This window comes from Lynx canadensis, chromosome D1 (assembly GCF_007474595.2).
Source record: "Lynx canadensis isolate LIC74 chromosome D1, mLynCan4.pri.v2, whole genome shotgun sequence".
Classification (NCBI taxonomy): domain Eukaryota; kingdom Metazoa; phylum Chordata; class Mammalia; order Carnivora; family Felidae; genus Lynx; species Lynx canadensis.
The window spans coordinates 73754203-73766836 of NC_044312.2; the positions used below are offsets into that span (position 1 = coordinate 73754203).

Here is a 12634-nt window from a genome sequence, read left to right on the forward strand (position 1 = left end):
GGAAGTGGCAGCAGAGACAGGAGGCCTCAATGGAGAAAGCTGCTGCCCCGAAACACCTTGAATCAGAACCACCTTCCATTTCCAATTCTCAGGAGACCTGGGCACACCATGTCTCCTGGTCGTGGAGTACCCTGGTGACCCCTCTCTTCCCTGGAGCTAGTCTGAGAGCATCCCTGGGCCCTGTAACCAGGGGGGCCTCGACTTACCCCCTGCCAACCCCGTGGAGTTATACCCTCCTGCCTCAAGCCCTTGCCCCCTTCCATGATTTTCCACTGGATGGAATTTCATGGACAGAATAGGCCCCCTGCCCCTGCCTCCCTCCCTAGCATCCTGTCTTAGTGACTTCAGGAGAAGCAGCTGTGGTCATGCTGTCCTTGAGTGAACCTGGGGCATCCCATACTTAAAGGTAACCCTCTGGGACTCCTGCCTACAACTATGCTTTCTGGACCTGAGCAAAGTCCCTATCTCGTGGCTTCATTTCCCGCCATCTTTCTCTGAGGAGACATAAAGCCCAGCCCAGCCCATCTGCTGCCCTAGCCCCCCTTGCTCAAAGCCAGCCACTGGCCATTTGATCATGTCCTTCATGTCAGACCCAGATTCCAGAGCTGGGTCCTGTCTCCTACTCTTGAATAAGGGCCAAGACCTTACATTTTGTTTGTTTTTGTACTTTTTTTTTCAACTTGAGAGTTTTGAATCTGTTGCCCCAATCCACACTCACTTCTGGAAGCTGGAAAATAAAACAGTTTATTTTGTTAATGAGTTCAGAGGAAGATTTGTGGCAGCAATTAGCAGAAGTAAGAGGAGAGGGAGGGGAAAGAAACCCAGGAGTCAGGGCCTGTTCAAATTCAAGGGGGTAGTCTCCCAGGGCTGGGAGAAACCAAATTCACAGGGCTGGAAGCAAGAAATGAGAGTCTGGATCCCAGGGGCCCTCTTCAGAACAGCTTCTTCCTCCCTCCATGGTGGGCATCAGAGTGGCCTGCAGGGTTCCTTACGGAGCCCTACTTTAGGGCCAGTGGGAGTCTGAAATCCCTGGGTGCTGGCTGCAGGTTTCCAGGGTGACTGCAGGCTGGCATCTCTCAAGGCTGGTTCCAGGCTTTGTGTTCAGGAGGGTGAGTCCAGAGCTCGCTGGCTTCAAGGGGTGAATTTGGTTTCTCCTTCTGGACTTCAGAAGAAGGTCCTGTGGGGAAGAAGAAGCAGACCAGGCGGATGCAGGCCTTGTGGGTGCACACGCAGCCCAGGGCAGGGCCTGACAACAGGCAGCACACGGCAGGCCCCACACAGCTCCACAGACGCTATAGCCACAACACACGAGGCCAGGGAGAGGTCAGAAGGGATATGTGGGATGAGACAGGAGGGGACCAGAAGGCAGTGTGGGGTCCCTTACAAAGAGCACATGACAAGTGGCAGAAAACATAGGGCCACTGAGGCCATCCCAGGAGGCAGGGCAGAGCGGGCCCACTGTCTTGGGAGCGTGAGGTCCTCATGTTTTGAGAAACTTGTAACAGAAAAGTCAACAAGTCCAGGCCTCAGTCTGCCCCATATGCTGCCAGCTGCGGGCCTTAGGCCACACCAAACACCAGTTTCATGGCCACCTGCCAGCTCTGTCCATGAGCACAGCTCTGTCACAGAGTGGGAAGCCCATCCCCAAACTGGGCTCCACAGTGTTCCACAGAGGACACTGTCAAGGGAGCTGGAGCCAAGGGAGAGAGAAGGCACAGGGGACAGTTTGGTCCAAGCAGGGCTCAGGCCATGACAAGTCACAACAGGACATGAACAGCTCAGATAGGCCAACCCTGGTTCTTTGGACCAGCCTTAATTGCCTCCTAATTGCCCTGGCTCTGCCCAAACATGGGGCCTGGTAGAGCAGGGGCTCCCAGAGGGTGGTGTTCCCAGGGAAGGGAGGCACATTTCGCTGAGGACACCTCTGGGGGGATATCCAGGCTGCACTTCCTCTGGGCTCACCCAGCCCATCAGGCACTGTCTGTGCCCAGTAGAGAATGGTGCTCACTGCCCCACCCTGCTTGCATGGGTGCTGCATAGCACCCGTGGCTGTTCTCAAGGGCTCTGGTGAGTGGGATACCCAGGTCCCGAGTGTGCTACAAACTGGGCTCTGCTTGGCTCCCCCTGAGTGGGAGGGTCTTTGAGGTGGACAAAATTCCAGGGTGGCCCACAGCAGGCCTGGATGGCACTTCAGGGATGGAGCCTTGTACAGCCCTCCAGATGCCAGTCCAAAGAACCTGCCAGCACCGGCAGCAGATGGCCACTGCATGCAGCATGGACAGACAGGGCCCTGTAGCCCGCCTGCCTATTCACCGTGGGGGGCTGCCAGGCTCCAGCTGCAGGAGGAACCTGTGTCTATGCACGGGAGCATGGTCTTCAAGGAACTTTCGGACCGGCTGGGGGCTTTCGGCTGCAGAGGAGGGAAGAGAAGAGCTACATACGCAGAGCAGAGCAGGAAACACAAAACATGGCTTGGTTATTTTCAGGCAGAGCTCCAGCAGACCTCTCTCTTCACTTAGCAACCGTCTTGGGTCCTGCCTAGGCCCTGGGTCCAGAACTAATTGTTACAGGACCTTGATTTCTCCAAGACGTACCCAGAACTCAGCCGGTGCAGGGCGGAGGAAGCAAGCAGGCACAACCAAGACAGGCAAGCAGTGAGGTGAGGAATAAGTGTGTGGGTGGGGGGGTGCAGGGGTGGGGGGAGGAAGATGATGAGGATGGACACCAGACACCAAAGAGGCAGAGAGACTGACAGACAGCGAGGGGAAATGGATACACAGTAAAAGAGAGGAGAGCACAGATTCAGGTCAGGAACAGAGGAAGCAAGAAAAGGACAGGGTAAGAGAGAAGGGACATATACATCGAGAGACAGACATACAGAGAATCATAGAGCAAGATGGAGACTGGCCTAAGGCTCCCTGAAGATCCTGCAGGATGGGGCCAAAGCCTGTGGTCTTGGCTGCTTAGAGACTCAGCATGAGGAAATGCAGTTACGTATCCAGGAAGAACTACCAGGTAGTAAAAGACACAGAAATGTGGAAACTAGCTGATGATGGTGCAGGGGATGATGTGCTGAGTGGGGAATCAGAAATGCTGAGGCTGTCCCAGCTTTATCATTCACTTGGCCTGAGATCTTGACCAGCTCTGGGCCTCAGTTTTCCATATGTCAAGAAGAATTTGGACAAGACAGTCGTGGCGGCAGCACTGACAATGCTTGGGGACAGTGACTTCGTTCTAGGCTTTCTCTAACCTGGGAGTTTTTAGGATCAATTACTCCTCGAAGCTGTGTGCTTGGACCAATCCTTCAGGCTAGATGAAGGCCGGAACAGACTGGGAGAAGGTAGCCAAGATTCTGGAGGAGGAGAAAGAGAAAGCAGAGGGCCAGGGGCCGCATACACTTACAGCTCGTCATCATATTCCTTGGGGGGACAGACGGCAACAACGAGGTCAATCCAGTCCTGTGGGGAGAAGCCCTGTGACTCTGGGGCATGCTCAGGGATTGATGGCATGTCTTCCCTTGACACTCCATTCCCATTCCTGGTGGCTCAAGATCAGCTGGCTGGGGCCTTCTTCCCATGGGGAAGCTTCCAATCTCTGGGACTTCACAACCATAGAGCGCAAGGTTTATGAGCCCTTGAATGACACTAAGTTCCCAAATGCTGATCTGTGGTCCAGAGCCAGGCAGCAATGTGAGAATCTACCTGGGGGATTTCTTAAAACTCTAGATTCATAGACATGCCCCTGGAAATCTGGGGAAGGTCCTGAGAAATAGTATTTTTAACAATCTCCCTAGATCAATCTGATGCACATCCAATCAGGGAACTTCAGGCCTAGCTTTCTGACTCTAACACTTGAATCCCCTCAATGGCATCACTGCCATCCTTGGCTTAGCCATCATTGTGCACCCTCGGCTTGGGTGTATCCAATAAAAAGTAAGTGAAGTATCACTGGGCCCCTCTACCATGCAATATAGCTCCTACCAGTGAACTGAAAGTTCTCCCCAGGACCTCCCCCCATCCAATCCAGTTCTGCCCTTAAGAAACACAGAGGACACTTCTGCTCCCTCTACCCTAATGTAGCCCTTCAGATAATCAAAGACAGTCATCATGTTACCCGTGAATCTTCTCTTCTCCATATCCCTTCATGTGGGTCCCAGGCCCATCTGGTCAGCTTCCTCGGCACTGAACTTAATACCTCAGGCTCGGCTGCCTGCATACAGTTGCACAGGTTGTGCATTGCACAACATGAGAGGGCACCATCCACACTGTAGTCTGTAGGAGGGCACCCCCTCGGATTGTGCAGTGCACAGCCAGGGAAACCTTATGTGGTGGCCTTGACCCAGGTGGCTGTCTAATGAGCACAGAACAGACTACCACCAGACCCTCCTCCATTTTGGGCCCTCTACTTCTTTTAATGCTTTCTAGTAGCCCCAAACACCTTTGATTCCTGATCAGTGTGCACTTAGAGAAGGCCGTGCCACACCAGGTCTTCTGGAGTCTGTATTTGTGCCACCTGCTTTTTGGACTCAAGGCCAAGAACTGACATTTATTTTTCTGAATCCCATCTTGTCATATTGAGACCATTGGCTGGATGTGTTATATGGGTGTCACCCAAGAATTTCCGGGACCCTGGATACCCACCCTGGGATGGGGCATCCTGACTATAAGGCCTGGATGCAGAGGTCAGGGTTTGAGGCAGCCAGGCAGGGGAGGCAGACATGGAGGGGGTTTGCTCTTACCCCCTGACTCCAGGCCTTCTGCAGGGTGGCCTCTGCCTCAGCCAGGGTGTAGTCCGTCACAATCTTGCCATTGATCGCCATGACCTCATCCCCTTTCACAATGCCACCTGCAGGAAAATGAGGCTTATTGGTCAACTGGCCTGTACATGACATGTACCTGTCCCAGGGCTTGGCAAAGGTGAGGGGCAGGGGGTCACTGTAGGGCCCTCACTGAAGGAACCTCACCCCTCAATTCTGAGATGGGCTCAGAAGGCATGGGGGGAACAATCCACTAGGTTACTCAAAGGGCACTTCCTACCCACCCTGTCCCCACTCCCTCACCCCAGCTCAGTAGAATCAGGACACCAGTGATGAACCATCGCCACCCCAGCCTTTGCCCAGGCCTCTACTATTGTGGAGGGAGGCAGACCTGTGTTACCCATGAAGTCATCTGAAACATGAACTAGTTCTGTGAGCTGTCCCTGTCTGTGCTTCAGCCCTCTCGGTCTGCATCAGGCCCCTGAGAGGGACCTGCCCCAGAGCCTTCACATGCTCTTCCACCTGGGACACTTGCCCCTTCTCTCCCTTCTCTTCTAGTGCTGAGATAAAATGTCTCCTTCTCAGAGAAGACTGCTCTGACCTGCACACAATCTCCAGCAGGTCTTTCCTATTGTTCTCTCATAGCACCCCAGTCTTTTCCTGCAGAGCATTTTCATAATTTATAATCATATATCTATCCATTGATTGATGGTCCCTCCCACCAGACTGTCTGCTCCATGAGGGCAGGGACCGTCTCTTTCGTTGGCCACAGTACCCCTAGCACTTACCATAATACCTAGCATACAAATAAGAATTCACTATATTTCTTGAATAAATGAATGATGTTAAAGGTCCTCCAGGATAAGATGACCTATGGTCTAATAAGTTTGGGAAAAGCTGAGTTATAAGCTAAGCAGAGTTACTCACTGCAGGACTTGTCAGAGCCTTGCACATGCTACTATGTATTGTGGCTCTCCAAGAAGTGGGTAGATTGTGCATGGTTTCTCATACATCTTCAACTTCAGAACCTTAAAAAAAATTTTTTAAGGGATTTCTCTCAGTTCTGGTGTCCATGGAACATTCTCTGGATTATGCTGAAATAGATCACCCAGAAGCCTTGCAGGCCTGAAGCCACAGGAATGCGGTGTGTGTTACTGAACACCGTGGTGTGGCAGTGGCTTAAAACACACAGGCTCCTGGAGAAACTTCCAGCAGCTGCTGGTAAGTCCAAAGCAGTGTGGGACCAGACTATAGACTGCAGTTTCCTCTGGCCAGTGGGTCTGGGGAGAGGTGACTTTTTCCTTTTGTACAAACCCAAGATGGAGCCTCAGGAGCAATAAGGCAGTGGTTGGGCTGGAGCTTTGTAAGGAAGGGAGGGACCCGGGAAAGTCATCCATTTTTTCTGGTCCTTTTTCCCTGCCAGACACAGTAGACAGGTGTCTTTCCTAGGCCAGGCAGCAACTCTTCACTCACCTGGTACTGAGATGTGTCAAATGGGCTAGGAGGGCAGCAGCGGGCCATGGCAGCTGCCTAGCTGAGCAGGCCCCGCTCCACAGCTGAAATGAAGGCTCAGAGTATGGCTGTGAGAGGCCTGAGGTCATCAGGGGGCCATAGGTGGGAACTGGATTCCCCTTTGTAACCAACAGAAGCCTGGCTGCCAGCAGCCTGGTGACTGTCCTATCACTCTGTCACCTGCCCATGTCGTCACCCACGCTTCATTCCACCGTCTGCAGCCTAGCACATCCCAGGAGGGATCTGACCATGGGATTCCTGCTCTGGCCTGGAAAGGTGAGGGGCCCGAGGCTTCTCCTTCAAGGCCACTGATTCCTTCAAAAAAAGAGTACTGAAAAGGCTCTTGGACTTGGAAGAAGGAATCACTGGGGCGCCTGGGTGGCTCAGTTGGTTAAAAAAACATCCGACTTCAGCTCAGGTCATGATCTCACAATTCGAGTGTTCGAGCCCTGTGTAGGGCTCTGTGCTGACAGCTCGGAGCCTAGAGCCTGCTTCGGATTCTGTGTCTTTCTCTCTCTCTGCCCCTCCCCTGCTCATGCTGGGTCTCTCAAAAATAAATAAATGTTAAAAAAAATTAGAAAAAAAAAAAAGAAATCACTAATGATGAGTTTCAGACCCTGACAGGTGAGTGGCTTTAAGGCAAGAAAAAGCAAAATGACAAAACTGCTTGGGTTCAAGTCCTGCCTCCACCACTTGCCAGCCATGGGTCCTTGAACAAGCATTTAACCTTTCTGTGCCTCGGTTCCCTAAGCTGTAAGATGAAAGTAACAACAGTACCTACTTTTGGTGTTGTCATAAGGATTAATGAGTTAATACACGTGAACACTTTAGACGGCATAGGTGCAGGTACTTAGAATGGCATCTGGTGCGTGGTGAGTTCTTGACAGACGTTGGCCCTTATTTTTTTTAATTTTTTTTTAAATGTTTTAATTTATTTTTGAAGGAGAGAGAGACCGAGCGTGAGCAGGGGAGGAGCAGAGAGAGAGGGAGACATAGAATTTGAAGCAGGCTCCAGGCTCCGAGCTGTCAGCGCAGAGCCCGACGTGGGGCTTGAACTCACAAACTGTGAGATCATGACCTGAGCCGAAGTCGGACGCTTAGCCGACTGAGCCACCCAGGCGCCCCTGCTGGCCCTTATTTTTAAAAGAACAGGGAAGGTTTTGATGGTTTCTTTCTTGCTTTTACATGTGCTGTCCCCTCTTCCTGGGAAGTTATTTCCCATCATCATAAGGCTAACACTGACTTATCTTTTTTTTTTTTTTTAAATTTTTTTTTTTAACGTTTATTTATTTTTGAGGCAGAGAGAGACAGAGCATGAACAGGGGAGGGGCAGAGAGAGAGGGAGACACAGAATCTGAAACAGGCTTCAGGCTCTGAGCTGTCAGCACAGAGCCCGACGCGGGGCTCGAACTCACGGACCGTGAGATCATGACCTGAGCCGAAGTCGGACGCTTAACCGACCAAGCCACCCAGGCGCCCCTGTTGGCCCTTATTTTTAAAAGAACAGGGAAGGTTTTGATGGTTTCTTTCTCGCTTTTACATGTGCTGTCCCCTCTTCCTGGAAAGTTATTTCCCATCATCATAAGGCTAACACTGACTTATCTTTTAAGGCTCAGCTCAGGTATCATGCTTGTAGGGAGCCTTCCCTTGGTGGGTTAGGGGCCCCTCAGGATCCCACAACTTCCCTCCACGCCCCCACTCCTCTGTCAGCTCTTAGCATGCTGCACTGTTATTGCCAGAATCAGACAATTCTGAGCATGTTTTCACCACTAGATGGGGAGCCCCTGGAGGGCAGTGTGGAGTCTGGTTCACTGTATACCCATAGCCCTGGCACTATCAAATGCCCACGAGCAACATGTGGGACTCAATGGATAGATGGACCCATTCAGATGGCAGGGAATTCTTGAGCAACTGTCAGCCCCCCCAAGTTGGCAGCTGTGTGCTTTCCTGAGGGGACCTGTATACCACCACACCATCCCCAAACTGGGGCATAGCTGGTCCCCACTCACCATGCCGCTCAGCAGCTCCCCCCTCATACACAGCTGAGACGACCACCTTTCCGACCGGGGAGTCCACACCGCCTTCCAGGGCCAGATCTAAGGATCCCTCCTGGTTAGAGAAAAACAGGCCTCAGGGATCCACGCAGACAGCAGCCTGTGGGCACCTGTGGGCCTCTTGACAGGGCTACAGAGAGGGCAAGAGAAGCCACGGGGCCAACGACAGTGCCATCAGGGAGAAAAGGGGGTAGGGACACTAAGTGGGACCGGGGTGTGTGGTCCCACCATTGGAGGGAACATTCCCAGGGGAGAAAGGAGAAGAAATGGGATCTGAGGAGTCACCCAGGAGTCTCTTCAAGAGTGGAAGCAGGGGACTGAGATGGGAAGGGGCTGGGGCAGAGAAGGGTGGTGGCCGCCTGACTTTCACGTGCCCACGTACCTTCTTAATGCGCAGGAGGCGGACATCCTTCCCTATGATCTGCTCTGGGGTGAACTAGAGGGAACAGACAGTTGGAAGCTGTGAGTTTGCCTGGAGGGTAAGGGTGGGGCCCCACAAAGTACATGGACAAGGGGACCCTTCCCAGCCCCACACCCATCGGTCTTCAACTGGGGGGGGGGTCCCAGGCCTCATGGCGGCCACATGGATACACACACACACACACACACACACACACACAGAGGTGGCCACACAGATCCCAGATCCATTCTTTGTGAGAATTCCGTGAGGGCTGGGTAAGGATGTGCCACCCAGCAAACCACGCAGCACCTGGTCATAGGGCTCAGCATGTGAAACTGCGGTTATAACCCTCCTCGGCCCCAACCAGCCCTGGGGGTCACACCAGAGTGCTGTTTTGAAAGGAGCCTTCACCCCCAAAGACCAGTTGGGGATCCTTGGGGCTCCTCACTTGCCCCACTTCATCCCCAGGACCCCCAGGGCTCAGAATGTACCATCACTGAACACACCATAATCCCCCACTCCTATTCCTGGGATTACTCCCCAAGGGAGGAGAGTTATCTTCTCACCATAGAGTAGGGGTCAAAGTCTTCCTCATATTTCCGGAAATCCTGGAAGCAAAGGGAGGGTGTCAGGGCCACAGAGCAGAGTTCCCTGAGGGTCGCTGTGGGAAACAAGCTTAAGGCAGAGGGAAAGACAGGAATGGGTCAGAGGCAGGGGAGAGCGTGGGGGGCCAGATGTGGCCTGGATGCAGATGCAGGGAGGAGGCGGGAAACCCCAATAGCCAGAGCGCCTCTGCCTGGGGAGAAGCAGGAAGCTATGACAGCATTTGAAAAAGCCCAGCCCTGGACCCTGCACCATTCCAGTGAGGTGGGCGTCTGGAGCTGGCAGCGGCACCCACTGATGTTCAGGTGGTCTGAGCAGCCAGTGTCAGCCTTGCCAAAGGTATCATCTGCCCACAGCTTCAAGGCATTCAGGTCCTATCTGAGTTCCTCCGGGTGCCCGTGAGAGGCCAGGTTCAGGTTCTGGGGATGAAGCCCAGCTTGTCTCCACCCAGTGCTCTGACCCCAAAGAAAGACAACACTGCGCAAGAGGCTGCTCTCCCTGGGGAATCTGGCCACAAGATGATTGGGGGGAGGGGAGAAAGGGATGTCAGGCTCCAGGAAGAACAGGGGTGTCTGCGCTTGCCCCACGCCCAGCACTGTTCTTTACATAATGCTTATCTAGAATGTAAGAGTTCTCCCCAGAATCTTAGCCAGTGGAGGATGAAGGAGACATAGCTCAGGAGCTCTGGCTTGGGGAGGGCTGTGGGAACAATGTCCCCAAGTGTAGAAACAAGCTGGTAAGAAGGAAGATGGGGGGCAAAATCAGCACACACTGCCTTCCTAGGAATCGCACACAGAGAATGGGAGCCCAGGGTCCACAGACTGAGGGTCCAGGTACGCCGAGTCCTAGAGCAGCAAAGCCACAGTTCATCCCCACGGGCAGGTGGGAGCAGAAGAGAGGCCCAGTGGCAGGGCCCACACAGGCCCTGCTAGACTACATGGAGCCACCCCCAGCACGTAGTTCCTAGGCCACACCAAGTGTCCCCCCAGGCCTGTGGCCAGCATCATGGAGAGGCCGCTGCCCTCTCTACGCCCAGCATGCAGCAAACAAGTTCTGGGCACAAGACGAGGAACAAGCATCAGCAGACAGGGAGGCCCCAACTCCCTAAGCATCAATCTGCCCTCCCTCCTCATGAGTCTCCATTGCTCAGGCTCAGCCCCCAAGAGCCTGGGAGTCTGGAGTCTGGCCCAGCTCGGAGGCCACTCCCAGGTCAGTCTGTGGGTGTCAGCAAACAGAGGAAGGGATGCGGCAAATCCAGGGGTGGGAGAGGTCACTAGGCAGGATATGGAGTCAGTGCTCTTTCACTGAGGACCCAGACCACTTCTAGCTATTTCTTCTGGAAAACTGGGCAGTGCTGGCTATGGGCTTCCCCTTCTCCCTCCCTGTGAGAATCTGCTCTCAGGATGGCCAGATGGCAAGCATTTGTGTCTTGAGTTCAGATCATAGACTTATAAGCCACTACAGCTGGTCAGCCCTTGAAGAGATGGAGAAACTGAGGCCCAGAAAGCTGACATTTATGCCCCAGGTCATCCAGCCAGGGGGTAGTGGAGCAAGGGTTTGATGTCCAGTCTAGGTCCTTGGGCTTCTCACCATCCAGCCTCTCTCTCTTTGAGAGCTGTCTGTACCCTAAGCAACAAGGCCTTTAAATATCTGTCTCATAATCACAGTGCTTCGAGAGGTAGGACGGTGTAGCAGGTAGGAGCCTGACTGTGGAGCCTGACCCCCTGGATGCAACTCCAGGGTCTGACAGTAGCTGTGCCATCATGGGCATGTTTCCTAACCTCTCTGTTTCAATTTCTCATCTACAAAATGGAGGTGATCATTGCACTTACCTCCTAGGGTTGCTATAAAGATTAAACGAGTTCAGATACATAACGTATTTAGAAACTGTGCTTGACACCTTGTTAGCTGTCGCCTGTCACTCCCCAGGCCTGGGCTGGGAGCAGCCTCCTTTGCAGACTCCCAGGTCTCACTGTGAAGCTGACACCTCCCTCTTGTATTGCTCTGCCTGTAGTCAAATCAGCCTGCGGTCTTGTGGCGGGTTATCGGTGAGGTTGGCTGCAAGGTTTCTCTGTCTTGGGATCTCTTTCACTGGTGGTGACACAGCCAATCCATTGGCTGGCTCTGTGAATATGAGCTTCCAGGAGGGGGGAAGATAAGTGGTTGCCTGTCTGATACCACTGCTCGGCTGGGGAAAAACGTCCATATCCTTGTGCACAGGAACACTCCAGGCAGGTGGAGGATCTGGGCTACCACATCCTTCCTGACTGATCCAGTGCCACGTACAGCTGTGATCTGCCTTGAGGGGACAAGACAGGGGAGGGACAGGGAGACACCTCAGGCCCCCCTTTCTTCTCTCCTAGGGCTGCAGCGAGGGCCCATCTTGGCCTCGGTGACCCTCTGAGGGTTCCCTCTGCCTGCTCCTCTTTGAACAAACAGTAGCAAAAGAGCAGAGCCCTCAAGGTCCTGCTGCTCTTAGCTTGGGGATGGGGTCTAATAAAGCCAGGGTCCCCTCCTGATCGAGACCGTTCCCAACTCCTGGCTGCAGGCAACAGGAACATAGCTCTGGCCTGAGGTTCTGGCAGATGGTAGTTGGGGCTGCTTCAGAGCCAAATGGCACTCCCAGCAGCGAGAGAAGTCAGAGTGGGAGGGATGGGGGTGGCGGGGAGGACTACAGACACACGACAGGTATCGCTTTACTTGTCTGAACGCGGTCTGATAAACCACCATCCTCTTCAACATCTCCTGTGGCTGCCAGAAAAAAAAAAAAATACAAAGTTCCACACTGGACGTTACCAATAGGTCTCGTCTGCCCTCTGGTGCCAAACCCTGGGCCTGCCAGCCTGGGGCTGCCCTGCCAACCTCCCTCCCCAAATAGACACAGCCTGATTTATGTCAGGGGCCTGCCCGACGCCCCCAGACGCAGCAGCTGCCCAGTTCAAGTCAAGCAGACGCCACTGGTTGTCACCAGCCAGAGAATGCGACATGGATGCATCAGCAGGTTATCGCAGGGGCATGAACTTTGATCTTTGGGAAGCTGACAGGACAGCAAAAGCTCAAAATAAGTATCTGAGCTGTCCTGCCCTGACATTTGGATAGGGTTTCCTTGAAAGGGGAAGAAAAATTCTGGCATGACTTTCTTCTCACTGTGGGTGGGAGTCCAGTCTGTGCCTGGTACCCCTGGGACATGAGGGTTACACATGGGTCAGCCGTAGGTGACTGGGAGTGGGCAGACTCTATTGCCCCCACCCCTCAGGACCACACCTCCCACTCCCAGTCCAGTGAGGAGTGAGCGACGAGTTGGAGAAA

The 12634-nt window shown here is 53.5% G+C and overlaps 1 protein-coding gene across 2 annotated transcripts in view; it reads right to left on the reverse strand.

Annotated features, from left to right (window-relative positions):
• Positions 1 to 721: 721 nt before the first annotated feature.
• The window catches only part of USH1C (USH1 protein network component harmonin), a 47344-nt gene continuing 35431 nt past the window's right edge, over positions 722 to 12634 (reverse strand). The window contains exons 20-26 of one of the 2 annotated variants that reach the window (XM_032594838.1): positions 12026 to 12076; positions 9289 to 9330; positions 8705 to 8758; positions 8278 to 8377; positions 4739 to 4845; positions 3403 to 3473; positions 2289 to 2433 (exon numbers count right to left, since the gene is read on the reverse strand). In XM_032594838.1, the coding sequence (XP_032450729.1) occupies positions 2310 to 2433; positions 3403 to 3473; positions 4739 to 4845; positions 8278 to 8377; positions 8705 to 8758; positions 9289 to 9330; positions 12026 to 12076 (549 nt within the window). In that variant the 3' untranslated portion in view covers positions 2289 to 2309. Of the gene's footprint in view, positions 1178 to 2288; positions 2434 to 3402; positions 3474 to 4738; positions 4846 to 8277; positions 8378 to 8704; positions 8759 to 9288; positions 9331 to 12025; positions 12077 to 12634 lie in introns of those variants that run through there. The other variant, XM_030333108.1, reaches the window with a different exon arrangement.